This window comes from Micrasema longulum, unplaced genomic scaffold (assembly GCF_059751315.1).
Source record: "Micrasema longulum isolate JH-2025_06_02 unplaced genomic scaffold, ASM5975131v1 h1tg002145l, whole genome shotgun sequence".
Lineage (NCBI taxonomy): Eukaryota > Metazoa > Arthropoda > Insecta > Trichoptera > Brachycentridae > Micrasema > Micrasema longulum.
Window position 1 is genome coordinate 90229 of NW_028279310.1, and position 27950 is coordinate 118178.

At 33.0% G+C, this 27950-nt stretch overlaps 4 protein-coding genes across 9 annotated transcripts; 2 read left to right on the forward strand and 2 right to left on the reverse strand.

Annotated features, from left to right (window-relative positions):
- Window positions 1-26: 26 nt before the first annotated feature.
- On the forward strand, window positions 27-14134 carry AspRS-m (aspartyl-tRNA synthetase, mitochondrial). 5 transcript variants are annotated; one of them, XM_088239375.1, is made up of 18 exons: window positions 27-56; window positions 362-474; window positions 556-607; window positions 1214-1656; window positions 2100-2198; window positions 2705-2879; window positions 3525-3703; window positions 4838-4936; window positions 5010-5117; window positions 6935-7111; window positions 7827-8050; window positions 8370-8511; window positions 8684-8817; window positions 9392-9605; window positions 10050-10373; window positions 11625-11834; window positions 13090-13273; window positions 13849-14134. In XM_088239375.1, the coding sequence occupies exons 2-18, from the start codon at window positions 436-438 to the stop codon at window positions 14007-14009; spliced, it is 2964 nt and encodes a 987-aa protein (XP_088095501.1). In that variant the 5' UTR covers window positions 27-56; window positions 362-435; the 3' UTR covers window positions 14010-14134. The 5 variants fall into 5 exon arrangements, with proteins under 5 accessions (XP_088095501.1, XP_088095499.1, XP_088095498.1 ...); XM_088239373.1 differs by having other exon boundaries at window positions 39-56; window positions 5010-5123; XM_088239372.1 differs by lacking the exon at window positions 27-56 and having other exon boundaries at window positions 290-474; window positions 5010-5123.
- Window positions 14135-15468: 1334 nt separating this feature from the next.
- Window positions 15469-17673, reverse strand: Wdr82 (WD repeat domain 82). Its single transcript, XM_088239377.1, has one exon. The coding sequence runs from the start codon at window positions 17554-17556 to the stop codon at window positions 16612-16614; it is 945 nt and encodes a 314-aa protein (XP_088095503.1). The 5' UTR covers window positions 17557-17673; the 3' UTR covers window positions 15469-16611.
- An 850-nt stretch (window positions 17674-18523) lies between these two features.
- Window positions 18524-21977, forward strand: AlaRS (alanine--tRNA ligase, cytoplasmic). 2 transcript variants are annotated; one of them, XM_088239383.1, is made up of 2 exons: window positions 18524-18632; window positions 18969-21977. In XM_088239383.1, exon 2 carries the CDS (start codon window positions 19003-19005, stop codon window positions 21901-21903), a length of 2901 nt encoding a protein of 966 aa, XP_088095509.1. In that variant the 5' UTR covers window positions 18524-18632; window positions 18969-19002; the 3' UTR covers window positions 21904-21977. The 2 variants fall into 2 exon arrangements, with proteins under 2 accessions (XP_088095509.1, XP_088095508.1); XM_088239382.1 differs by having other exon boundaries at window positions 18988-21977.
- A 2301-nt stretch (window positions 21978-24278) lies between these two features.
- Window positions 24279-26742, reverse strand: LOC148272942 (uncharacterized). The gene is made up of 3 exons (XM_088239384.1): window positions 26541-26742; window positions 25464-25602; window positions 24279-24767 (listed from the first exon to the last, which is right to left on the reverse strand). The coding sequence occupies exons 1-3, from the start codon at window positions 26694-26696 to the stop codon at window positions 24667-24669; spliced, it is 396 nt and encodes a 131-aa protein (XP_088095510.1). The 5' UTR covers window positions 26697-26742; the 3' UTR covers window positions 24279-24666.
- Window positions 26743-27950: the final 1208 nt, after the last annotated feature.

Sequence of the window (27950 nt, forward strand, 5' to 3'; positions counted from 1 at the left end):
TATTGCTAAATTTGACATTTCACGGACATTTGACATTGACATCAGGATTTGCCGGGGTTTTAATTTGTTCATGTTTTTAAAATCTCGTTATTTATATAATTTTATAATTATTGAAATATGAAAAATAAAATAGACTTCAAATTTCCGCAAGCATCCGCAATCTCAAATATGTTTTTATGTCATGTTTTATTTTGTTCGTAGTTCGTAGTTCTTTATATTTCTTTTAAAGCGTGATGAAATAATATTTTTTTAGTAATAAAAATGTGTGGAGAAAATAATAATAGAAACATAATTTAATTCCTATAAATAAATTAAGCCTACTAAGTTGCCCCCAATTGACATTTTAAGTATTTTTATTTAGGTATTTTCAGATACCAATATTATATAAAACAATACGATAAAACACTTGATTTCAAATAGATATTTTGTTTCAAAATGTACTCTAGGAACATAAATTTTCTTCCGTCATTTAAGGTATGTTTTTATTAAAATTATTTGTTATAATTTTATTTGGTTGTATTCTTCTTATTTGAAAGGGACTGGGGCAATTTTCAGACTGTAACCCGTATAAAAAATATACTTAATGATTGGAAGAAATCATTGTCAGGTAAGATAAAACAAATTTTCTTTTTTTCCCTTTAAAATTATACATCTATTACGCTTAGTCGAGGTATGGAAGTTGATTATCTTCTTCTTCCCTACCTCTATGTGCACTATTTGGTTAATTTGTAATATTTGCACTATTTTAAACCCTGTAGTGGGGCCCCGCTAATCCAGACCCCGCTCATCTGGTTATCGTGGTAATCCGGACAGATAGGGCGGGGTTATTTTCAGGGAGGAGAGACGCATTTCACCCGCATGGTGTGCCGCGCTTATGTTTTTATTTCTGTTTTTTTTATCTTCATTTCAAATGCGTAGCTTTCCTACATGTTTATTATTCACTATTGTTAATATTGTTAATTTTGTCAATTTTGTCTTTTGATAATTATAGACATTTCTAAGTTAAGCATATGTGTTTTATTACCATTAAAGTATTGCAGACCACAATCCGGACACTTTGGTAATCCGACATGGTCTTATTTTTTGCCTGTCCGCATTGTCGAGGCCCTACTGTATTTTTATAATAAAGAAATATTTCAGTTCTCATTATTTACCGAAATATTACAATTTTGTGGCCATTCAAAAATACATTTCAGATTATTTATGTTTACAGAAGTTAATTTGAATCATACAAGATATTGCTATTGCTCAAAATGCCCAACGAGGACACTAAATGTATTTGTATTATGTCAACAAACTCAGAATAAGATAGAAAATAAATTAACAAATTATTCTGCCCTGCAAATGACATTGGATTGCCATCACATGAACAGGAAAATGCATGAATGCCCAAATAATCAGAGTTCTTCTGATGGCAAATACCAATCAGACCATTTCGACACTGTATTGTCTACGCCGTATAATAATTATTGCAATGAGGGCAGGCGCCAAATGTTTGGACATGGAGGACCACTGAGAGTCACATGTGGGGAACTGCGAGAGAAACATACCGGCAGAATAGTAGAGTTAGTTGGAAGAGTAAGTCATCAAAGGAAAGGAAAGTTTGTTCTTTTGAGGGATGGACATGGTTCTACTCAACTGGTGGTCCCAGAAAATGTAAGTTATGTATCTATATATGAACATTCTTTTATATATGAAACATTCAATGATGCCAATTCCAGCTATGCAACTTTAAACCATGGTCCTTATCCAAATTTAGAAGTTTACTTTATGTAATAAATATTTAATAATTTGGTATGTATAAGTAATACCTACGTAAAGTTTGAGTAATATACAAACACCAGCTCCGCATCATTTAGGTTTGGCCTTCCTTGTCAGTTAGAAGTTATTAAGGATGAATTCTGAATATAAATCATGATGTATTTATACAAGTATTATGTTAAGTTACATTGGAGATCTAAAACTTAATCCCTAAGAAACCTAAAACTGATCACCCGTACCTGGAAGATATGAGCATCCAGGAAGGGATTTTACGCTTTTTAGTTAGTGAAAATTCTTTTTAATATGCTACAACTATTTGTACCTATGTTATATTTCAGAGAACAGATATCATTAAGCGTTTTGCAAACTTACCTCTGCAGTCGTATGTTTCCATTATTGGACGTGTTAGTAAGAGACCTCTGGGAGCTAAAAATGAGGTATGTAATATTATGAAAGAATAGTTAATATTTTTCTTTAAATAGTAAACATTATGTATTCAATATTATCAGTGCACGAAGAACAATAGTTCGTGTGTCATGCTAATTAATGAATTCAGAGGATAACATGTTTTTTCAATAATATAAATGTTAGTTTAATGTTTTCATCTGTACTATAAATGTTTACTACTGCGGCATAGCTGTATTCTGTATTTTTTACTTTTAAAAATTAATTTATTCACATTGTTTTTTTTTTTTTTTAATTTTAATCATTGTAATTTTTAATTATACACACTAGCAGTACTAAGCTGATGAGTGTATACCAAATGCACTGTGTTTTGAGTAAATAAAGTATTTTAAAAACAGTACACTTGTAATAAAATGGGAAACATTATACATATGTGTTTGTCCAGGCAGTTTTTGAATGTATTAACCAAGCATGCACCAATAACTTTAAACATACTTATGGATAAAATAATATTGTATATTTTTTTTATGTCTTGTAGAAAATGGACACTGGAGATGTGGAAGTGGTAATGGAGGAATTTGTGTTGGTGAAGGTAAATCGAGAAGGTCCTCGGCTACCGAAATGTACTCCACCCGGCATCTTGCAAGCTCGGAGTATGGCGACTTCAGCTCGTGTCCCTGGTGTGCTTACTACAGAAGAATTCCTCAAGTGCGGTTGGTACCATCGTTTAGAGAAAATAATGATGTGGTAGTTGAGAGCATATGCACATAAATAATTCAATTTTCCGACTTCCTAAAATACAGGAAAACTTTGAGTTAGATTTTATAATGACACTCTATTACTACTATCTATGTACTAATAAAAAAAACTAAAGAAATATATGCTTTTTTTTAGTTCTTATCACAAACTTTTATGAAACATTGCTCATTATTATCATCACGGCGGCCTCTGGTGTGGTAGGCAAGACATTTGACTCACACTCGGAAGGTTCCGGGTTTGATTCCCAAAAACAAAAAGAACACAAAAAAAGTGATTTTTCTCAAGCCCGGGTGTTTTGTTCTGTTCTGTTTTTCACCACTGTAATTGGGCCACCCGGCCTTTTGTGGAGCAGAAAAAAGGGTAATAATAACGTTTAACCAAACAGGATAAAAAAAGTTCCTATTCAACTTATGTATTATTGCTTTATCATATTAAAACTGGTTTATAGTAAATATATCTTCTATAGAGTTGTTGTGAATCATTTTCTCAAACTGTACAAATTCAAATTTCGTGATGCTTTATTGTTCTGTAAGATATTTCCGAACAGAATCTAGGTAGTCTAAAGTTTTTTTAACTTTTTTTAACGGTATTATTTTTAGGGCATAGCAAGAATTTGGAGACTCAATTGAAGGGACGTAGCCTAACCTGTGGGGATCTGCACGAGGGTTCTGTCAACCATCTTGTTTCCCTCCTTGGCTGGCCACAAACTCTAGCATTACCTCGCTTCTTGCAACTGAAGGACGGCCATGGATCTATTCAGTGCTTGCTTCCAGCTAATGTATGGATATTTCGTACAATTTTAATTTTCATGAATCATTATAACATGGTCCAAACATAATTTTGTGCAGAACTAAATTTATTGTGCTTACTAGAAAATGTATGAATTAACGGGCTTTAAGGAGAGATGTTATTATTAGATATTATTATTATTATTTTAGTTGGATAATTTATAAAGCAACCTTTTTGTGAAAATCACCTTAAGAGCGCAGTACAATAAATAAATATCCCAGCATGTCTTGCAGGTACAGAGCACATGGACCGTTGGGGTTTTAATTCCTCGTTTCATAAATTTAGGTATTTTATAGTTGATAACATTTACATATGGAAGCTAGATTACCAATCGTCGTGCAGCTACAAAGCGCATGGATGAGTGGAATTCTAGCAACTTAAAATTATATCAATAAATAAACAAAAAATAAATATAAATATAGACATAGAGCAGAGTAGTAAATTTGTCAAGTGTTCATGCTAAGAAGTGAGCAATAAAAAACTAAATTTATTTAGTTATTTATTTATTTCATTTATGAACCATTGTTCTAACATTATAATTAACAAAATAAAGATAGCTTTTCATATATAAATTTACATAAAAACATAGAAATTAGTATACATTTTTATGTACTAAACACCAAATTTGTATGTATCCGACCGGAAGAAGACCACAGTTCTGTGTGTGAAATAAAATCAGAATGCTGGATGAGTGGTTTCCACTTGATGGCTTGTCTCAAGTAAAAATCCGTTATATAGTGTAGTGGTTGGCGTGTTGGTCTACCATGCTTGAAGTCCTGGAAGGCTTAACATGAAATATTTGTTTGTAAGGTGGTTCACTGCAATATTTTACTGTTCCTAGATTGGCAGGCACCTGACCCGTAAGACTGATCACCTTACCTTCCTGTAACACATGATTGAGGTACACTGCATGTGGTTTTCCAATGCAGTGTCCTATGCACCACCAGGTGTGGATTAGGGTTTGATGGTGATGATGATTAAACACCATATTATTCCTATTAATATACATAATGACCAAATAATCTTATAGCACAATAATTTTAATAATGTGATTAATTTATCTAGATAAAAAATTATATATTTTTCTCTCTTAAATTAATTTTTCCCAATTTTGTTATTTTAGAAACCAGAATTACAGAGTATAGCATCGCAAATTAATTCAGAGTCCATATTAGAAGTAAAAGGAAAAGTTTCTCGCCGACCTGACAATTGTGTTAATTTGGTAAGAATTTGAAATGTTAATGTCTATCAATATTTTTCACGTTTAGAATGATAAATATAAATAATGATTTTAGAAAAGTGAATCTGGATGCATAGAAATTATAGTGGATTCTTTAGCCATCTTGGATCCTCACGCTTCAACTCGTTCACCATCTCCTGAGAATAAAGAGGATATTACAGAGGTATTTGTTAGTCAATTTTAAATTTTGAAGATTATTTATGCATGTTTTTTTATAATTTTAATCCTTTTCCTGCGTTCAAAATTCATGTAATTTGAACACATATTTTATGTATTTTAATTATTAGTTTAAACCTCAGAGTAATAATGCGAGTTTGGCGCATTATTACTCATTTATTTTGTAAGATACCATGAATATATGGACTATACTTGATGAATACTTAAGCTATAAACCTTTTTGGTAATACCGCATAGTAATTCTGTCATAGGCATACTACATTACTGAGCAACGACAAATGCAACACCAGAGCAGCTCAGAATTCTCTATTAAGAAGAGCAATTAGTCATTTTTACAAATTTGAGAAGATGTGCGATCTTGATTTATTTAATGACTCAGCTCTCCCTACAAACGGAAGCTGAGTCTCATTGACAATAATAGTATTTAGCTTTTTTTAACAATATTTAGCCTCGATTCATAACATTAGCCCCTATTAATAATATTTAGCCTCTTTTGGAAAAAAAATATCTTATAAAACAAACACCATATTTCACACAAATGGAGTCATGCGTTAAACATATTCTTGTCACATTTTGTTGTCCTGTCAGAAATTTATATATTGTGTTGTGTACGTAGTTGGTGTTGTGTTAGGTTTATGTTTTTTGTAATAACACTGTAATTATACTAATATAGCACTGTGTGCACAACAATAAACTTAAATAAAATAAATAGGTGTTCACAAACGTATGTGAGCACTGCGGCGAATGAGTTAAAAGTATATGTTAGGTGTTAACATAAGTTGTGTCCTTTTTTTTAAATTTAAAAATGAGCACCAAAATTAAAACAAAATGGTACAGGTTATACGTAATGCGTAAGAAAATTTTTTGCTCTACAAGAAAGTATGTTTGTTTTAACTAGTGTTTTGGTGTTAACATGAGTTGTCTGTTTTTTTTCCCAAATTAAGAAAACAAAAGAACACAAATGCATTTCTCGAAAATCGCCATGAAAGCTTCATTACAAAAACTTTAAGTAGGGTGTTAACACAAGTTGTTCTGTTTTTTTTTTAAATGAACAGAACAAGGGGACAAATTACAAATTAGTCAATAATGTATTCTCCTTATACAGAAGGAGATGTCAAAAATGTTCACTTTTGTCTGCAAGCAGACATGGAATTTATTTAAAATGGAATGTCAAGACATTCCATTTTAAAGGCTTGAAATCAAGTAAAATTAAATATGTAACATTAAAGCAAACACAATATCAGGTTGAGATGGGCTGGACACGTACAAAGAATGGCTGATGCGCAAGTAACTAAGAGAATCATGACGGACACCCAGGGGGTAAAAGAAGGATTGGAAGACCTAAATTGAGGTGGGAGGATGAAGTAAAAAAAGATGCAGCACAGCTTCTATAAGTTGCAAATTGGAAAATGGCTGCTGAGGACAGGCGGAGCTGGAGGCAAAAGTTGAAGTTGATTTGAGCTGTAGCGCCATCGAAGAAGAAGAAGAATATCTTGTAGAACAGAAAATTTTCTTTCGAATGACGTATAACCAATACTATTTTGTTTGCAATTTGGTGCTCATTAAAAAAAATTACATTTTAGACTTTACAGCGGATTACAGTTTCATTTAATTCTAGTCTGACAAATAATTCTCTCCAAAAATAATCCAAATTTTCCCCTTTTCTCTCTAACATTTGAATAATACATACATTAAATTACTTTTGTAATATTTTAACATAGTTTTAAAACATATGTTCTATGTAGTATGTATCATCTGCTCAAGTACAGTGAGAATCAACTGCAATGTGTCCCTAATTTTTAGGTTAGAAACCGAGGCGTAAATTCAAATACCCAAAGAACTCATACGTGTGGAGAGTTACGATTAGAACATTCCGGAACCGAGACTTCTTTATGTGGATGGTTGGAATTCAAAAGAAGAGAGCGTTTTTTTACCCTGCGGGATGCTTATGGATCCACTCAATGCATCATTCCAGAAGAAGTAGGCTCAAAAAAAAAAATTATTTTAAAAATAAATAGTTGCTGCTATGCTAAAGTGAATCAAGTTGTGGTTCTGTGGTAGTGTTGCTGACTCTGGATCAGATCATAGGTCTGCTCCCGCTTAGACTACAACTTTAATCCATTTTCTTATAGTTAATTATTTTTTACCATTTGAAAATGGTATAGTATTAAGTTGAATTTTGTTTGAAACAGAGATTATCTTGAAAATATATTTTTAAAATTATCTCCGTGGGATTAAAATCATTTGTGCCATCTAAAAAATATTTGAAAACTGAAACCGATTGCATAGCAACAAGGTAGACCAAAATATATTTTCTCAACCTAATATCGTGGGGTAATTACTATACAATATGATTGATATGCATCACAACTTGTCTGTTTGCAGTATTCACGGAGAAGGTTACAAAGGCGTGTTTTAATAGTTAATGGGAAAATGCTGATTTTTAAGTTACCTAGTTGTTGTAATTACCCAACGATATGAGAAATCCTTTTCTGCCATTTTTAGATATTTATTTAGAAACATTTAAATATGATAGTGTTTTTGTCTTGTAAACCAGCTTTTTTTTCAAAGTAAGCATTAGTATCTTTGTATTAGTATTGATAAGTATAACATGACACATATACTGTGTCATAGATTTTTGTATTTCACAAAAAAAGCAATCATGTTTATAATAATATTCTATGATTAAATATAGATGATCAGCAAGTTGCCAAACTTGGAGTCCATACCTCTTGAGTCAGTATTACAAGTGTCGGGGCAAGTTGTGTCGCGGCCTGGTGAATCAGCTAATATGTCTATGGCAACTGGAGAGATCGAGGTAGTGGTGACCGACTTAAGGGTACTGAATCCTGCCACCTTCCAACCCTTCAATGTGCGCTCTTTTCAGAGGGCAAAGGAGCAGCTCAGATTACAGCACAGGTAATTTTAAATGCCCACACAACACATTATATTATTTTTTATTTTCTCTACTAATTTATTTCAGCACTTGTTAGTATTTTTAAAATTAATATTCAAAATATGACTTCATTTGTGATAATGTATCAGTTATTGTTTTATGCGTTATGTGGGAACACAAAATAAAATAGCTTATAGATGTACAAATAAATATATTTTTTTAAGGTAAATACACTGCATATTTTAGTTTATTTTATTTAAATACTTTTTTTGGATCTCCCTTCTTTTAGGTTATCAATAAAAATATCATTTTCATTTTTAACTGTGATGTATTTTGTTACAGGTATATCGATCTCCGTTTTCCTAATATGCAGTGCAATTTGAGAACAAGGTCTGACATGTTGATGAAGATGAGAAAGTATCTTTGTGATGATCACTGTTTTGTTGAAGTGGAAACTCCTACTCTCTTTTGCCGAACTCCTGGGGTATGTAAATTGATTAATGACATCATAGTGTTTATTAATACATTGCAAAATCATCACTCAATTACATTTTTGATTTCTGAGAATGGCAATCAAATTGTAAGTCTTACAATTAGAATAAGTTAATTAAATAATTATAACAGCAATTGTATTTATTAATTGTACCTATTTGTAGGGAGCTCAAGAATTTGTAGTACCCACGAGGCATAAGGGTCAGTTCTACTCTCTTGTACAAAGTCCCCAACAGTTTAAACAAATGCTTATGGCTGGTTCCATAGATAGATACTTCCAAGTCGCCCGCTGCTATCGGTAAATAATTATACTCTCTTTATGTTCGAAAGTATTTTTTTATACAATAAAATCTCATGTTTTTTGTTCCTCAGATTTACGTTTTCCCGCTTTTTACGCCGAAATGCTCAAGTCCCATTTTTTTTACAAACATTCTTATTCAAATATTCCCCCAAATAACATTTTTCATAACCCCGGTTTTATGTTGATCGAAACTCATTCTATCTGTCAAAATAGTCCTTGGTGCGAGTAGGGTCTGGATAAGGAATTCATTGAAATGAAATCTTCTTTTTCCTTTAAATTCATCCCATGTTCTTTCAGCATTGCCCCCATAGGTTATTTTACATCTTTCAAACTTTATTATTCTGAACAATATAAATTTTAAATCCGGGAAACTGTTTATAAATTATGTATTATACCAATATGATACAAATCAGCCTTATGAGAATGGATTGTTATAAAAATAAAAAAACTAATATGGAATTAAAAAAAACCATGTACAAAGTATTTTTATTCTGCTTAGCTATATACCTCTCGATATCAAAATAGTTTTTATTGATTAACAATTTATTACACATATTATTTTGTTGAACAGAGATGAGTCTATACGCGGAGACAGACAGCCTGAGTTTACTCAGCTCGATGTTGAGATGTCCTTTGCTGGTAGAGAAGATATATTGGCCCTAATGGAAGGGTTATTAAAGGCTAGCTGGCCACGACCTCTACCTGACAAAATACCAAGATTGACATATCAGGAAGCAATATCCACATATGGATCAGATAAACCGGATGTTTCATATTCTCTCCAAGTAAGTGTCTACATAATGAGGAAACAAAATCTTCCATGAATTAGAAATTACTGTTATGTAGTTCCAAAATAAATACATATATAATATCGCTATTTAAATTCAAGAGGGCGACAAATCGAAAATCCAAAAATGAGATTTAACTGTCATATTTTTCTATAAAAAAAAAACTCGCATTTGGACAACAGTCCTTTTGGCCTTTTGCATTTTGGTGGCTAACTTCAGAGCTCTATGGGTGATAGTTATTAGCACAAAACTTCAATTACGTGATGATGATATTAATTTTATTTTAAAACATACACAGATAAATATTTATAAATATTATGTATGTAAGTGTTACACTTTTTTTTTGTTTTTGTTTTAAATGTATAGAGAATATAAAGTTCATTGGTTTGTGTTAAATAAAGTACAGTTTTAATTAATTTTATGTTTTCCAAATAATTTTAGCTCCAAAACATTACCGAAGTAATGAAAACAAATGAAATTATAGTACAAAGATCGCCTAAAGAATTCAGCAGTTTTGCAATAGTTGGAAGGGGATCCAATTCTAGTATAGCCCCTCAGCTGAGGAAATCTTTACAATCCTATGCAGATAATAAATATCCTAAAGTCAAATGTTTCTTAATCAAAATAAAAGATCCGCTGGAAAAGTGGTTCTCTTCCAAGCTGAATACCGTTCTTGGTGAAAACGTGATGAGAAAACTAGCGGACAATTTAAATCTGGCGCAGGAAGATTTATTGGTGTTAGCATTTGGACCCGAAGAAGATACGGTAAGCAAATTTGTTTTTAAAATACGAATATTTTGCTTTGTTTATTTGTTGTGAAAATCAGTCTTTAAAAAAAAAAATGCAGGGTATTAAATAACAATTGAAAAATAAGACGGATTACAGATTTTACATTTATATTCATTGTGGATACAAGAGGAGAAAAAATATAAACAAAAATAAACATTATATGAAAGGGGGAAGACATTGCATAGATAAATAAGTATTATTTTACATTACACACATAGAATTAGAATAGTCCAGAAACCGCAAATGCACATCAAACTGAATCCGACGAAACTACTCACAAATGAGTAGTTTTACGTTTTGGTCACTGGGTACTCTGTAGACGTCGCTTATTACATAACTGCCGATTAAAATTCAATTATGCCATGTTGTGTTGTTTGCATGTGTCAAAATACTTCTGGGATTAAAAGGGAATACGATAGGATCACATTTCATGAGTAAAAAGCAAATTCACAAGTAATATTATTTAGTAATTGAATTGAAGAATTCGATTATTTTTCCATCTGTCAGATTGTTAAATAAAATTACATGGACATTTTGTTAGTATTGCCAGGGTAGTCGAATTTTTTTACCCGGCTTTCTATTGATAAGCCTCAGCGTGACATTAAACGGTATTAAGTTACTCAATTACTAAATTATTATGTTTTTTACGTTTGCCTAGTAAAAGTACCTGTTTTTTTATAGGCCAGTCAGTAAAGTATTTTTTGTTGCAAAATATAACATAACACAAAATTATCTTATATTTGTGTATATTGTTCACGGTCTGGCAACATTACGGGGCCACTTCACGCATGTGGGATGTCGGGTAGAGGATGGACTTTTAGACACAGTATGATGTATGCAAACTTGTTTCTACGCGCCTTCTGGTATATTAAAACTCTATTTTTACACACATTACATTTCACAAGTTTAGTTGACAGGCAAAGAGATCAGGTGACATCAAAAATGTACTATTTCATAGGCAAAAAAGGTTTTGCTACATTATAGTATTAATTTAAACATCTTGCTATTTTTTCACTCTGCATAATATTTTGTGATAACCCAGAATTACGCTTGGCATATAAGACTTATAATAAAATTACAACATATTTTACCAATACAAATAACACAATAATATATAAATAAATAGTGGCGTTTAACATTAGCGGAATCCATTGTACCTATGCATATTTCATTATATTATTATTATCAGTTTTTAAATTTACTGAAATTATAACTTTTTTTCCCTAGTGTTTATGCTTAGGTGAGTTGCGCGTTAAGCTAGCTGAGGATCTGGATTCTCAGCAGCTATTAGTCAAGAGTAGTGGAGATCACCCCTTGTGGGTGATAGACTTCCCTCTGTTCCTACGTGGAGAAGGTGGGCGCCTGGAGACGTGTCACCATCCGTTCACCGCCCCTCATCCCGATGACAAGGATCTTATTACGTCGGAGCCACTCAAGGCAAGTCTTTGTTGGATATAAATGTTTTAGGCAGTCAACTTGAATAGTAGTTACAATACGATAACTGTCATTTTGCAGCAGACTTAAACAAAAATTACTCTCACCACTTATTTATTTATTTTACTTAGTTAATGTGTGTACTTGTATCACAACTGTTAGAGTTCTAGATGGTTTTGTTAGCACACATATAAAATTTTATTTAACTTATATTTACATATGTTATTAATTTAAAAAAATACTTGGTACACTTCCACTTATTTATTTTGACCAATTAGTGCTTTCACCCTCTAATAGACAGTCTGAAGATGCCCATTAGAGGGTGAAAGCGCTAATTGGTCAAAATAAATAAGTGGAAGTGTACTAAGTATTTTTAAAATTAATAACTTATATTTAAATATAAGTTATTACATCATTACACATATAAAACTATCAGACAGGGAATATTAAAATTTACTTTATAAAGTGTGTGACATTTCGGTCCCTAGTAATCTAAAGAAATTTATACATTGCTATAACTTACATGAAAATATTGCATGTGATAAATTGACATAATGTAATTATAAGATTGAGATCTGCTATAATTGGTGTACCTGTGCAGTGACTAATACGCAAGGTGTGGACAAGGGAAGATGATGAAAATTGTTGATTGACTCGATGCTGACCGACAATAATAGTATAATATATAAACAGTAATTTTAAAATTATATCAAAAATAATATTTTATTTCACTTTGGCATATGATTCACGTATTCTTTATTATAAAGTTTATTGGAAAAACAATAAAACTTGTCAGTATGTAAAATAATTATTAAAATCCACAGTTGATCACTTAGGTATAATTAAATAGAGATGATGCTTCATAGAAAGACACTTTGAAATTATGTTCTGAAAAATGAGCATTGTTGCGGCAAAATTTCCGTGCAAAACACGCAAATGAGTAAAAAAGACTGTCTGATGCCAGTTTACTGTGAATTTAAAGCTGTATGTCGCTCCTTTTTCCTTTTTCGAAGTCAAGTTGAATAGAACACAATATGGGTGCTTAGTTCTGCATCTAGTTAATAAATATATATGTCAATGTAGTTGATGCAAAAATTCAAATATTTTTACAGAATTAAAAATAATATTATCCAATGTTTATCACATTATTATTATTATTCAATACTAAACCTATTTCCACTTTTTTGCTCAAAAATAAATTTATTTCCTTAATAGAATCATAAGTTTGTTTTTTTAAATGTGATTCTTTTATACATAGGTTCGCAGTTTGGCTTATGACCTTGTCATGAATGGCAATGAAATAGGTGGAGGGTCAGTGCGAGCACATTGTCCCTCCCTACAGCGGGAACTACTGACGATGTTGAGAGTACCACAGAAACCTCTGGAACATCTGCTGAATGCCCTGAGCAGTGGGTGCCCCCCTCACGCAGGAATTGCACTTGGTAAAATCTATTCTCTATTTGTAATGCGTGTACAGTGAATAGTATATCACAATGAGATAACGCTTGCGAGTGTAAAGTTAATGTACATTTAATTTGGTAAATATAAAGGACTCAAAAGAGATGAATGAGGAAGCTTAATTTCCTCTCAATGTTTTTTTATTACTGTACTATTTTTTAAAATTGTATAGTGTTATCGAAATAACATTGGACATTTTTTTATCTGCGTTTTTTGATACCACTATAATTTTTATGAGAAGTCCCTTTTTTAAATTTTCTTTGTGACTTTTAAATAAGTTTCCTCATGGAATTAAATATTTGTATTTATATATACATAGTAGACATAATAAAAATATACAACTATATAAGAAGTGCTAATATCTAGTAAAATGTTGATTTGGCTTACATCCATCATTCACCTTTATTATCATGCAATTAAATTAGTCAATTACTCTGAATTTTGTTATTTTACCATAAATTTGGATTTTTCAAGTCCCGCATTGTTTGTATATTTTCATTTCTTTTGAAAGAGTATCTACAGTAACATTATAATAAAATATTTCTTTACTTAACTGCAGGCCTAGATCGCTTTGTGGCATTGGCATGCGGGGCTGATTCTATCCGAGACGTTATAGCATTCCCCAAGTCAATAGAGGGAAGAGACCCCCTTTCCGGAGCTCCAGCACCACTCACAATCGAAGAGCAGATCATTTACCATTTACAAGTGAAGGATAATTAACTTATCACATATAATTTTTTTACTTTGATTATCAATAAAATTTATTAATCATTTTGTATTCTTTCATGTGTATTTTAAAATACATACTACTTATGTATCACCGTGTTGATAAACTGCTATTGGAATATTTCTGTACTTATTTTTTTTTAACGCTTGCAAGAGATCTGCTCTTAGAGTAAGCATGTGCAAGACATGGTAAGAAAAAGACAAAGTTTATTACTAAAATATATTTCATTGTTTAACTACATTTTCCATATAAAGTCATTCATAACATGATATTTACACAATATAATATAGTACTTAAAGATCAATGTACACATACTTAAACATAAACTCTGTAAAACTAAAATCATAATGCAATGTTGGATAACGTGTTCAATTAATCTGGAAATTGAGAATACATAATATATAGTGACACATAGTTCTCTATAAACAATAAGAATTTGAAAAAGATAAGCAGATCCCGACTTATTATAAGTTCAGTTGGCGCAAAGAAGCAGATACTTGCTCACAAGGGAGGATAGAGTAACATGCTCATATTCATTTAGAAATGTGTATATTCCCATACGTTTTCAGTAAGGGATGGGGAGAATAAGGTAAAAGTACTAATATTATAGTTGAAGATCTATACATTACTACCTACTCTCATATCGAGGCTTTACTGAAATAATGCATTAATTCATTAAAACGAATTCCGAGATAATCACATTTAAAGCTTTTGGATTCTTTCAACGCATTTCACCCACAATTTTCTTTTATTTTAAGGCTTTGAAAGAGTAATCTTTATTCTAGGCATGGCATAAAATTTGAAATCAATATCTTGTTCAACATCATATTAAAAATATTTTAAATATATAAAACTGCTGATCTTAGCATTCTGCCAGTATAGCCTCGATATTATACCAAATACACTCTTGGCCGCATGAATTGGTTAATGAAAGAGTTAAAAATGATTGGATTTGAATGAAAAAATATAATTAAATATATCATCGTGATCGTAAAATAAAGACGGATATGCGAAAAATGACTGACCTTATCTTGAAAAGGTTATAAAAAAATAAAATATATACATATATTACCAACCCAAGTATCAAAGGATACACTTTTGTACTTATTGAGTTGCGAGATAAAGTGTAAAAAAAATAAATTAAACCGCTCTCATGTAAAGTTGAAGAAAATCACATGCATCGCTGTTCCACGATCATGACGGTATATAGAAAATAAGTTTTATAAATAGGGTGCAGGGGGGGGGCAGGTAACTCACCCCCTTTTCAAATTGGAGTCTTTAAAAAAAAAAAACATAATAGGTTTTCACAAAGGAGCAATTAGTGGAAGCTGTATTCAGGAAATTTCTAATCCTCTTAAATTAAAGTTTAAAACAACTACCCAAACAAACTGATCATTCTTATTATTATTAAGAGTTAATTCTAAAAAAATAGTGTTGTTTCTTTTGTTATAATTTATTATTTGCGTAGTACTCCTTTTCCATGGAGTACTCTTATCGTGGATGAGGTTATTTTGTTGTGTCCATTCTGAGCTGGAAACACCCATATGTTAACGTACTCTAAAAAGTGTTACATTTGTCTGGTATATTTAAAATATATTTATTACAAAATCTCATTAATAGTGTCGGAACCGTGTCAGTGAAAAACTAATGGGTGTTTTTAACTGCAGTGTTTAATTTACCTTGAAGTCTGATTGTCTTTCCTCAGTAAGTACAATGAATGTTCAAACATAAGGTTGAAGCAATCATCACAAATAAAAATATTTAGTTATTACATTATGTTTTGTACATATTTCATCTTTTTTATTATAATTTTCTCGTTTTTTGTGTGCTTATTTGATAATAATAAATAGTTAAAAAACAATTATATGAGTAAATTATTAAAAAATAAACACACTGTTTTAAACAAGATGATGAATAAGTATTGAGTAATGTATGCGGCTATAGTATCCCCTCAATTTGAGATGTATAAAAAAAATGTTAAGAATAATAATTTATTAGTCAGTTATTAAAGATTTTCAGAATAATTTATGCCGAACTTTGATTCTCTCCGCCTAATTGCTTAGCATCTTCTCTTTACAAAAGCAAATAGATGGACAAATTCTAGTTCCAAAATTTAAAGAAATATGGACAAACAGGCAGAATTGTGAGCGTTACACTCTAACTTATGACTTAAATCAATCAATGACAGGTCATAAGCCTTGTAAATACCTGGACTTATTTATCCCCTTCTCAAAAAGATTCTCCAGATATCAACTAATCACTAATTCTATTTCTTTAAAATAAAAAATCTACTTGATATTTAATCATGAAATAAAATGAATGTATATTATTTGGAATCCGGAAAGTCGCAACAGATGTTACCATTTTTCCTTCCCACTTGTCACGATGAGGAAGAAACTTACACTGACACTTATAGAGTTAAATCAAGCACAACAGAGCAACACCGAGACTCCAGTCCTCCTTAAATAACTTCATGTAGAGGACGTGCCGATAAGGGAAGATTACTCTCGTCAGATTATGAATCGCCGTAACTGTCCAAAGTATTTATAGCGTAACAGCAAACGTAATATTCTAGTAATTACTACACTGAATTGTTCAAACATCTTCTATTGTCGGAAGCCAGAATGCCATGTTAGTACAGGCTGAAGCCAGCATCATAAATTTAGGGTTAAACTGGACGCACTGTATTGGAGCCGGATGATCACCATTCAAAACACACACTTTGTACCCGGTGTCTGCATTCCACACGTGCACCCGCCCATCGGTAGATCCGCTGAAGATGAACTGAGAGTCGGGACTGAAGGAGGCTTCTATCGGAATGCCCTTATTATTGAGATGCCCAGTAAAGGTTTGCAGAGGAGTCCCGTGGAATGCATCTACTAATCGGATAATGGAACCATTCGTACTAATGAGCATTGTCTTTCCATCCCTGGAGAACTTGAGGCCTGTCCAATCGCATTCCTTTTCTTGATTTAGCTTAAACGTCAAAAAGGGTCCTTTGTCGAATGATCGTAAGTCGTAGAGTTTAATGCTCTCGGAGTTGACCCCGGCGGCGAAGATGAGTCCTTCGGGGTCGTACGCCGCTACCGGCCTGCCCGCGAGGTGCATGAGGCCTTGACAGTTGGGAGACCGCAAGTCCCATAAGCGAAGTGTCTTGTCTAAAGAACCGGATAAAAACGTATCCTCCACGGGAGAGAGACAGAGCGTCACCACTTTCTTCGTATGCCCGGGGAAATATCGAATGTATTTATTGTCATGGAGTGATAAATACCGAATAGTGTCGTCAATTTTGGTGGAGCTATGGATAGCGGTGTTTTTGGCGTGGGTGAAGTGAATCAGGTCGACTCCGTATTTTTTACTGTTTACGGTGATCATCTGAGTCCCTTTCTCGCAATCATATATTACTATTTGATCATCCTCGCTGCAAGAAATTAGTGTTTCACCACTCGGCGAAAAGTCGATGCTATTGATTTTATCGGTATTTTCACGGAATACTTTAGCAACTTTGAAACTTCGCACAACTTGGTCTATAAGCTTCATTTTGTCTTTATTTATATACCGAATCGATCCGAGTCTGAGAATAGTTATAACATTTGTAATACGGGAAATCCGAAGTCTACACCTGAACCTACAACAAATAACAAAAGTCGGCCATATACAAATTGAAAACTGAAACTGAAGATAGCCGGGAAATATTTTGTCTATGATATAGATTTCAGAGTGAAATTATTTTACACTATAATATTCTTAGAGAAAATATTGTGTAATCTGTAAACTCGGCACTACAATCGCAGCGATCAGCGGTCACATGAAACATACATGAAGGCAAGATGACCAATTTTACTTTTCATAGGATAGTCCAGGGAAAAATAAATTATTGCAGGTCAAATGAATATTTCAAATCGGTTTTTCAGTGACCTATACGCCTCTGCGAAATGACGATGATGTAAACCGATTATCAGATGCTTATTTAATATAAGTTTACGTAAATGCATTTATTCATAATATTATAAATGTACATATTTTGTGCCTATTTTACTTTTTTTTTACCTTTAACTGGGTTTTGATTCCACATGTTCTATTTCGTTTTCTATGCTTTTTCTTACCTTATTTTCGTAGTTTGTGTTTGTGGTTTCGCAATCGCTATTTCGCACTTAGCGTTGCTAATGAAAGGAATTTTAAATGGTATGCTAACTGGAAAAGTATAGCATGTTATTTAGTAGATCACGGTTAGCACAAAGCATTAAGCTATTTTGAAAATATGTAGACTCAAAAAGCTCACTATCTTTTTAAAGAATAAAAAAGAAAAAGGGGACTGAAAATTATGAATGACCCAAAAAAGGGTTAAGTACATTTTTAAGCGAACCTTCTCGAAAATTATTAGCATTAGCGATTGACATACTACACTATTTTCATTTAATTAGTGCGTCAGTGAAATGAAAAAAAATAGCATAAATTTTCATCACTAGTAAGATCATGCTCGTATTGCCCATGCTGTTTTGGCGGTGCTTCTGCTGTGACAGCGGCGAGAGTGTACGGTTTTTCGGGCTTTAAGATCTGTTGGTATTGAAAAGCTCTGTAAGAGCCGAAACATTAGAATTGACTTATTGAGCAAGGTACCATTTTAAAACTTATACATCGGTCTGTAGAATACGCGCTTCATAATTTGGTTGATTTTTCTTTGTTAAGTTATAATATTTAAGGCCATATGCTCTATTTTATTTAGGTTAGTAGAGTAATTTGTTTTGTCTAGGAAGGGATTGTCGCGTCGGATATCAAAGTGCTTGCGTGTATCACATACGTTGCATCATTTTATTTTATAAGGGTAGATTTCTTTAGTAAATAAATGATTATAATGCCCTTTAAGATAAACATTTTTGTTAAATATAAATTACGTTGATAATGCAATTATTGTGCAATATGCGAGAGTAATAAAATAACTATGCTATAAGGTTACGTTGTCTTTTACAGATTACGGAAGCTAAAATGGATAGTTCAATGACAGCTAAGCAGATCAGAAATGCATTCATCGATTTTTTCAAAGGAAAAAAACATGAATATGTTCATTCATCTTCTACCATTCCATTAGATGATCCCACCTTGCTGTTCACTAATGCGGGGATGAACCAATTCAAGCCCATGTTTCTGGGAACTGTCGACCCTAACAGCGATATGGCCAAACTTGTCCGAGTGGTTAACACTCAGAAATGTATTCGCGCAGGAGGAAAGCACAATGATCTGGATGATGTGGGAAAGGATGTGTACCATCACACGTTCTTCGAGATGATGGGAAACTGGTCCTTCGGAGATTACTTCAAAATTGAGATCTGCACATGGGCGTGGGAGCTTCTCACTGATGTATTGAAGCTTCCTTCGGAGAGATTGTACGTGACTTACTTCGGGGGAGACGAGAAGTCCGGGTTGGCTCCAGACGATGAGTGCCGCGACATCTGGCTCCGCCTCGGTGTCAAGCCCTCTCACGTCCTCCCGGGAAGTATGAAGGACAACTTCTGGGAAATGGGAGAAACTGGCCCGTGCGGTCCGTGCTCCGAGCTTCACTTCGACCGAATCGGCGGCCGCGATGTTCCACACCTCGTCAATATGGATGATCCCGATGTCTTAGAAATTTGGAATCTGGTGTTCATTCAATTTAACAGAGAAACTGACGGAAGCTTACGACTCCTGCCCAAGAAGCATATCGATTGTGGCTTAGGATTGGAAAGATTAGTGTCAGTTATTCAAAATAAAAGTGCTAATTACGATACTGACATATTTGTACCACTCTTTGAAGCCATTCAAAAAGGAACAGGTAGTCGGCCATACACGGGGAAAGTAGGAGCTGAGGATGTGGACGGAATGGACATGGCATACCGGGTACTGGCTGACCATGCCAGAACTCTCACCATTTCTCTTGCCGATGGCGGCTGTCCAGATAACACAGGGAGAGGATATGTTTTGAGAAGAATCCTACGACGTGCAGTTCGTTATGCAACAGAGAAGCTGAATGCTAAGCCCGGATTCTTTGCGACTTTAGTTCACACTGTTGTAGATTTACTAGGGGATACCTTCCCAGAAGTGAAGCGTGATCCTCAGAGCATTATTGATACTATCAACGAAGAGGAAGTTCAATTCCTAAAAACCCTCACAAGGGGCCGAAATTTACTCAATAGAACCATCGGAAAACTAGGTGGAGCCAAACAAGTTCCCGGAGATGTTGCTTGGCGCCTTTATGATACTTACGGGTTTCCTGTAGATCTAACTCAGTTGATGTGTGAAGAAAATGGATTGAATGTTGATATGAATACATACGAGGAAGCAAAAAAGAAGGCACAATTAGCTTCACAAGGTAAGGGAGCTGGTCACGAGGATACACTGGCTCTGGATGTTCACGCCATCACAAGTCTGCAGAATGCGGGCGTTGCACCGACCGATGATAGTTATAAATATAAATATTCCGCCTCCATGGACAAAAATTCAGATTACAAGTTTGAAACTTGTATTGCGAAAGTTATTGCTTTAAGATTTAATAAGCAGTTTGTAGAGGAAGTAACCTCTGGCCAAGAATGTGGGGTTATACTCGATAAAACAAGTTTCTATGCCGAACAGGGGGGGCAAATTTTTGATGAAGGATTTATGGTTAAAATTGGAGATGAAAGTGTAGAGTTCGTAGTTAAGAATGTTCAAGTCAAAGCCGGATTTATTTTGCATACTGGGGTTATAGAAGGGAATCTCAAGAAAGGGGATCAAGTTACCCTAAACATAGACACAGAACGGAGAAGACTGGTTATGAATAATCACACCGGAACTCATATACTGAATGGAGTCTTGCGGAATGTCTTGGGAAATGATTCTGATCAGAAAGGATCGCTCGTAATGCCCGATAGATTGAGATTTGACTTTACAAATAAGGGTCCGATGACTATAGAACAGGTTAAGAATTCCGAGGATCAAGTTAAGAAAATCATCGAAAGCAATTCCAAGGTTTACGCAAAATCTATAAAATTGGGGGTTGCAAAAAATATTAACGGTTTGAGGGCAATGTTCGATGAAACATATCCGGATCCTGTGAGAGTAGTGGCCGTTGGTGTATCTGTCGATGATCTAGAAGGTAATCCTTCTGGGCCAGCTGGAATGGGAACATCTGTAGAATTTTGCGGTGGCTCTCACTTGCATCAAACCGGTCATATCGGAGATTTTGTCATTTCTAGTGAGGAAGGAATCGCTAAAGGTATAAGAAGAATAGTAGCTCTTACAGGACCAGAAGCAACAAAGGCCTTAAATAGAACCGCAATATTAGAAAACGAAGTCAACCTAATTTGCTCCTCTGTTAAAAGCGATCAGAATGGTGCGAGTTCAAAGGAGCTGGTCAGAAAGATTGTCGAACTTGATGGAAATGTTGCCCACGCTATCATACCTTACTGGAAAAAAGATGAAATCAGAAATATTCTCAAGGGGTTAAAGAAACAGTTGGATGATAAGGATCGCGCATCTAAAGCTTCCATTTTAGTGAATGTAGCTGAAGAAGCTAAGGCATTGTGTTTAGCTAATCCCGAAGCAGTCCTGCTTATTAAAGAGCTCAAAGCCGAAAATAATACTAAAGCATTGGATGCAGCCCTTAAACAAGTTAAGACATTGAACCCAAACACTGCAGCTATGTTCTTTTCGGTTGATAGTGATTCAAATAAAATATTCTGTTTGTCATCTGTGCCCAAGAATATAGTGGAAAAGGGGCTGAAAGCCTCAGAATGGGTGCAGAGTGTAGCAGGGTTGATGGGGGGCAAAGGAGGTGGCAAACCGGAATCTGCACAAGCCTCAGGAGATAATGGAAAGTGCCTTCAGGAAGTTCTGGAACTTGCTGAGAAGTTTGCTAATGCTAAATTACTATAAATATATCGGTTGAAGGGTTTGCTTTATCACGCATTTATACTTAAATTTTACTACAGAATACATGATTTAATATATAATACCGTGTTTTACTAGTGTAGTCATAATCCACTCAAGTACTTAATATTTAGTATCTTTTATTTTACAACTGCATAAATATGGCAGTTATAAAACTGAAACCAAGTACAAATTTTGCTCCTATTATCATTAGTATTATTTAACACATTTGAGTATTACTGTTTGACTGTAAATGTTCGAGGTGCGTTTATTTTACAATCTCTTGCAAGACATTGCATCATAATATTGCACAATCAATAGTCAAAAGAGTTCGGACACACCCAGCATAAAAATGTGATGTCTTTTCATAAATAAAATGTCTAACACATAGAATTAAGAATAGTCCAGAAGGAGCGTAGAATCATATTTGAATACATCGGACTGTGTCCAATAATTCCCCCACTCCGCCTTACTTTCGCGGCGTGCATCCGTGAAGTCGCCGGGTAATGTTGCTTGATGGGAAAAAAAATATATAACACAAATGTAAGGTAAAAAAAAAGTAACCTGTTAATTTCTCTAAAGTTTTATTGTGCATGCGGAAACATTGATTGACACAACATAGTAGATAAGTAAAGGGTCATTTAATAAGAGTAATTGAATTAATGAACTTTGAACTTAAAATATAAAACAAATTTTATTTGACATAAAACGGATATTTTTATATCATGTTAAATAATATTTGTTGTTTTCAAGATAATGTCGTTCAAATGTCCCCCACGGCGTTGTTTAATCTGAGGTCTAATTTTCATTAATTCTTTCATTAGATGAGCAATGTAGGGTAAAAAAATTTACTACCCTGGCAACACTAACAAAATTTCCATTTTCTTCGACAATCTGACAGATGGAAAAAGAATTCAATTTTTAAGTAATGCATTTGTTATATACACATTCATTTGCAAATTAGAGATGAAATGTGATTGCATCCTGTTTCTTTAAGATCCTAGCAGTTTTCCTAAACTTTAAAAGGACACAACACGGCATAGTTGAATTCAAATCAGGAGTTGCGTACTGAGCGACATCTACAATGAAACTAATGGGTCAAAACGTAAACCTACTCATTTATGAGTCGCCTTCTGTTTGATGTGCGTATGCGGTTTCTGGACTATTCTTAATTCTATGGTCTAACGTTATTTACCTGTATTTGCATGGGTGTCTGTATGAATATTTTCTGTTCTAATATGTTTATTGTGTATAAGCTTTTATATTAATAATAATAAGTAAAATTATTTTGTATAATATTTTATTGTCATAAATAAGTTAAAATGTCAGCATCGCTTGTAGTATCAAAGTACATAAAAATAATATTTATAATTTTCCCCTACAGCCTCCTTGTTTATATAAAATGAAGTATAGTTTCCAATGTCCAATATTAAGAAACTGAATATAAGAAAATGCTAAAATTACAAGTCTGATAATCACAAAAAATAATATCACAGAAATTAATTTGATATTTGAAGGATGCACAGATAAAATTCATTAATCAGCTGTTTGCTTTAATTTTATTGTAAAATATTACACCAGTAGAATTCTCCAAAAATTCACATTTTACATGTATAGTTCATAATACGAGTTTCTATAAATAAAAATATTCTCTTCAATTATTGCTCATGTAAAAATTAGGAAGTTAGGCCTTTTAAAGTCTTAATTTTTTTTTGCAAAGGCTAGGATCTTTTATTTTGCTTCTATGCTACTACTACTACCATCATGCCATTCCCCTATAGCGGTAGGCAGAGAGGATGGACTGCCACACACACCTTTCCTGACATATATTCCTAGCTTCTTCCACATTAATACATACTGACATACACGCCCTTCAGTTGTGTCTGCTTTTGACACGACCATACTTAAGGTTTTGGTTTATCTGATCATGCTGCTCTTTATTGGTCGTCCTCGTCCTACATTTCCGCTCATTCTCGCCATACATATCTGTTTTACCATTCTTTCGTCATCCATTCGTTCTACATGACCAAACCTACACAACAGTATGTCAATGATTCAGAAAGGATTGATTTTAATGGCAATTGGCTTCAAAAATTATGACAAATTATGTATGCCAATATTTTTTTATAATTTTTAAAAAACTAATTATATAGCTAGCAGATACCTCTGTTCTCTCTTCAAATGAGTTATTCATTCAAGAGAATTATTATTTTGAGTTTGGTAGATGAGAACTTTTAACACAATAAAACTTTACCTTTATATTTTTTTATTCTTGTAATAATGTAACATTTATCTTTTATTTTTATTGGACCTTATAAACTATATTTAATCTTTAATAAGTAATAAATAATATTTCAAACAGGAAAACAATAAGAGCTTAGTTTTGCTTATTTATTTACAGTGTTATGATATGAAACTTAGTACACAGGTATTATTTAGGAATTAAAATATGGACTTTCTAGCATTTAAAAAAAATTCCTATTATAGAGAAAAACTATGAATTTGCAATTGGCCCACTTACATTGTCATATATCTGTCTAATAACTTTTAACAAACTTGATAGATTTGTACCTACTCGAGCTGAAATTGGCATTATTTCTAAATCGGGTAATTGTTTCATCAATGCTTGTATATTCTTTTGGGCTTCTGGTAAATCCATCTTGTTGGCAATAATTAACTGCGGTCGTGTGAGAAGTTCCTCATTAAATTGTGACAGTTCAAACTGCAAGGATTTGTATTGTTCCCAAGGCCGGTCAAGAGACGCATCTATCATAAACAAGAGGCAGCAACACCGCTCGGCATGTTGAAGGAATTGTATCCCAAGCCTTTATTCTTGTGGGATCCCGGAATAAGACCTGGCAAGTCAGCGACTGAAAGGAATCGTTTAAGATAAAGATATCAATCTATAATAATGAGTAGGTTTATCGCAATATAAGTTTGTAACTACTTAGTTTGAAAAACTGAAGATGCACCCCGCACATCATAATGGCCAAGACTCATAAAATTAAAATGTTTTTGAAAAATAAATCACATTACAATATAATTTTAAACTTCATGGCAATAAAGCAACATTAACATATTGTTAATTTTATAGAAGCATTAATTATTGTAAACGTTAATAAAATGATGATGATAGTTTTACAATGTATAATACATTTTTTTAAATCGAACAAAAATACTTCTAGTTATACTGTAAACTTAATTTTAAAATTTTATAATTTATTTGATAAATAAAACACATAAAGGCATATACACAATTTAAATATATATATGTATTTGCGTTCTTATGATTTACCCAAATATTTCTCTTTTGGGGGCCATTTTCAACAAGTTGCAAATAACTCACTATTAGAAAATGGAATCAAGCTGTGGTAGAGCGGGATGCGAACCTCGGACCTCTGATTCATGACCCCGCGACACTAGCACAGGACTACAACCCAATTTAATGTGACTAATGACTGAGCAACTACTAAACTATAAAAATAGTTGTGAAAAAGGCCATAGAGAGACTTATATATAAAAAAATTAAATATTTTTTTTAAGAGATAGAATAGTCTAAATCAAACCTGCAATTTGTTCATAATCATCATATTGCACCATCCCTATGTGTGGGCGGAGTGTTGTGAAGGGATAAGGAGCAACTTTGGGACGAGCGCGGCTAATTGCTTGAAGTAGAGTGCTCTTGCCAGCATTTGGAAAACCAAGCTGGAAATGATACAATATTTTTTTACCTTTTGTTTTAAAAAAGGTACTATGGTATGCAAGAAGATATAATATATATTTTCGTATAATATATGGCGAGAATATAAAAAATATATTTGGTTTTAATTTTTCTGTATACAGTGTTCTTTAAAGAAACAAGTTTATAATTCCAATATCTGCCATCTATGCTACCTAAAAAATAAAATCTGTTGAAAATTATCGGATATTGGGAAAAGAGCTCAAATATCGGAAAAAATCTGATTACTGAGTAAAAAATTTTTTGAAACATTTAATTGCTTTTCGGCTAATTTCTTATTTATTTCATGTTTCAATTAAAATTAATCATTTTAGATTAAATATGAACTAAAATGACTTATTTCAATGTGAATATACTTCTTGAGTTTTTTTCTATTTTAAATAAGAGAAAAATATTTAGGCTCGCTATTATTAATAAATATATAATTTAGTAAGAACTTTATTCATAATATGTATTTCGCGGACGCATCGGTCATTCCTATTGTGATCTTGCTAACCATAATATTATGTTAAGAAATTATGAATTTTACTTGTTCATGTGGTTTAAGACATTTGGTAATATTAGATTTTATATTATGTACATTGTATTTACTATAAAATTATTTCTAACATAAATATCAATTGTAAATAGGGCCTAGATTCCCAACCGCCCAAGGTAGCTGCAGGAAATGTTGTAATCTAGAATCTATCTGTAAACATTTTTTTTTATTACGTCACTTTTTTATAAAATGTAAATGAGAGCTAGACTTCTATTCTCCATCGGTAGCTGCAAGAAGTGTTGGAATCTAGTTCCTATACATTATTAAAATTAACGGGGAACTAGAATCCCAACCGTATATGCGCTCTTTAGATGCAAGACATGTTAAGATGCTTACTGTATAAATTATTCAGAATAAATAAATTACCAATCCAACATGCGCCATACTGCGAACTTCTAGAATATAGCTGTTGGTCTCTCCAATCGCCCCGAATTCGGCAATTTCCGGAGTTTGCTCGAGAGCTGTAGTAAAGAACTTATTACCCCTTCCACCTGCACCTCCTCGAGCAGCCACAAACAGCATACCTTCTCGATGCAAATCAGCCACAACCTGAAATAAATAACATAATAATATAAATATATTCATGTACATAACAAGTACAAAGGTGCAGGATGGTTAGTAAAATACAGCACTAATCAAAATCAAATTCATTTCAAATGAAGTTACATTTTACATATATTCATGAAATTATTACGGTTTTTTAGGTTATGGTCATGTTGAACTATAATAATTAACGTGGAAAAAAATTGTAAATTAGAAGAAATAATATATTATACAATAACAATATTAAGAAAAACAAAAATAGCATTGAATAATAAAAAAAAAATAAAAAAACAAACTTGGTCATTATGAGGAAGACGGGACCGACTGAATTTGCACGTTATAACCATTACTCATAATACCAGAGAAAGGTTTTTTTTAAATCCAATCACCATTTCATGTTGTCAGTATTAGAAATTATAATAAATGCTTACAAACATACCACATTCTAATTTCAAATTCAGATAAATAATCATTCGTATTTTTTTACAATGTTGACAATGAGATAAGGATAGAGAAAACTTTTTACATTTTCTATTTTACAAATAATTGCCACTTTTTCGCAAATTGAAACACTTCTGCTTGTTAGTAGTCATGTTTACAATTCAAAGGTTGGGTTTTAACTTATCTGACATCACCCACTTGTAATATTGATTATGCATTGACGATTGAACATTAAAAAAAAACACATTGTAAAGACCCCCGAAACAAGGATCTCATTCATAAACTACAAAAGAAGTTGTAAATTGAAAGGAGGTGCCGAGCCTGTGTTTACTAAGTTTACAAAGCTTGGATTTTTACAGACAATTTCAACCATATGTGTGAAACTTTGTCAATGCTGTCGGCGAAAACACCAACCAACCAATGACAGGTCATAAGCCCTGTAAATGCCTAGACTTCCATATTCTCTTATTTAAGGTATTCTCCGTCCCTGTTGTAATTTGTTAACCAATTAGGTACTTAGGCACTTACATAGTAGCATAAACGTAAACCGATACCAACGCCCAGCGGCATTGGTAATAAGTTAGTCCCCATTTTGATTTTATTACTTAGGTTCTTGTTTCGAAAATTATTTTTTTAAACAACTGAAGAGTTTTTGCTCATCTGTTGACAATATTTTTGTTCAGTATGTCCGAGAAGAAGCTGGAGAAAACCACAAACTAAATGTCAACTAATGTTTCTACATAATATCCAAGATCTCACTATTTCCGTGATCTTTATAACCAAGTTCGACTA

Excerpts from the sequence above, each read along its gene's own strand:
- Wdr82 (XM_088239377.1), bottom strand. The coding sequence starts at position 17,556 with ATGAAGCTTATAGACCAAGTTGTGCGAAGTTTCAAAGTTGCTAAAGTA.
- LOC148272942 (XM_088239384.1), bottom strand. The coding sequence starts at position 26,696 with ATGCTGTTTGTGGCTGCTCGAGGAGGTGCAGGTGGAAGGGGTAATAAG. Across the intron at positions 25,603-26,540 it reads GTATGGCGCATGTTGGATTG|CTTGGTTTTCCAAATGCTGG; the intron begins GTAATTTATTTA and ends TATCATTTCCAG. Across the intron at positions 24,768-25,463 it reads TGATTATGAACAAATTGCAG|TCGCTGACTTGCCAGGTCTT; the intron begins GTTTGATTTAGA and ends GATTCCTTTCAG.
- AlaRS (XM_088239383.1), top strand. The coding sequence starts at position 19,003 with ATGGATAGTTCAATGACAGCTAAGCAGATCAGAAATGCATTCATCGAT.
- AspRS-m (XM_088239373.1), top strand. The coding sequence starts at position 436 with ATGTACTCTAGGAACATAAATTTTCTTCCGTCATTTAAG. Across the intron at positions 475-555 it reads ATTTTCTTCCGTCATTTAAG|ACTGTAACCCGTATAAAAAA; the intron begins GTATGTTTTTAT and ends GGCAATTTTCAG. Across the intron at positions 13,274-13,848 it reads TCACGCAGGAATTGCACTTG|GCCTAGATCGCTTTGTGGCA; the intron begins GTAAAATCTATT and ends ACTTAACTGCAG.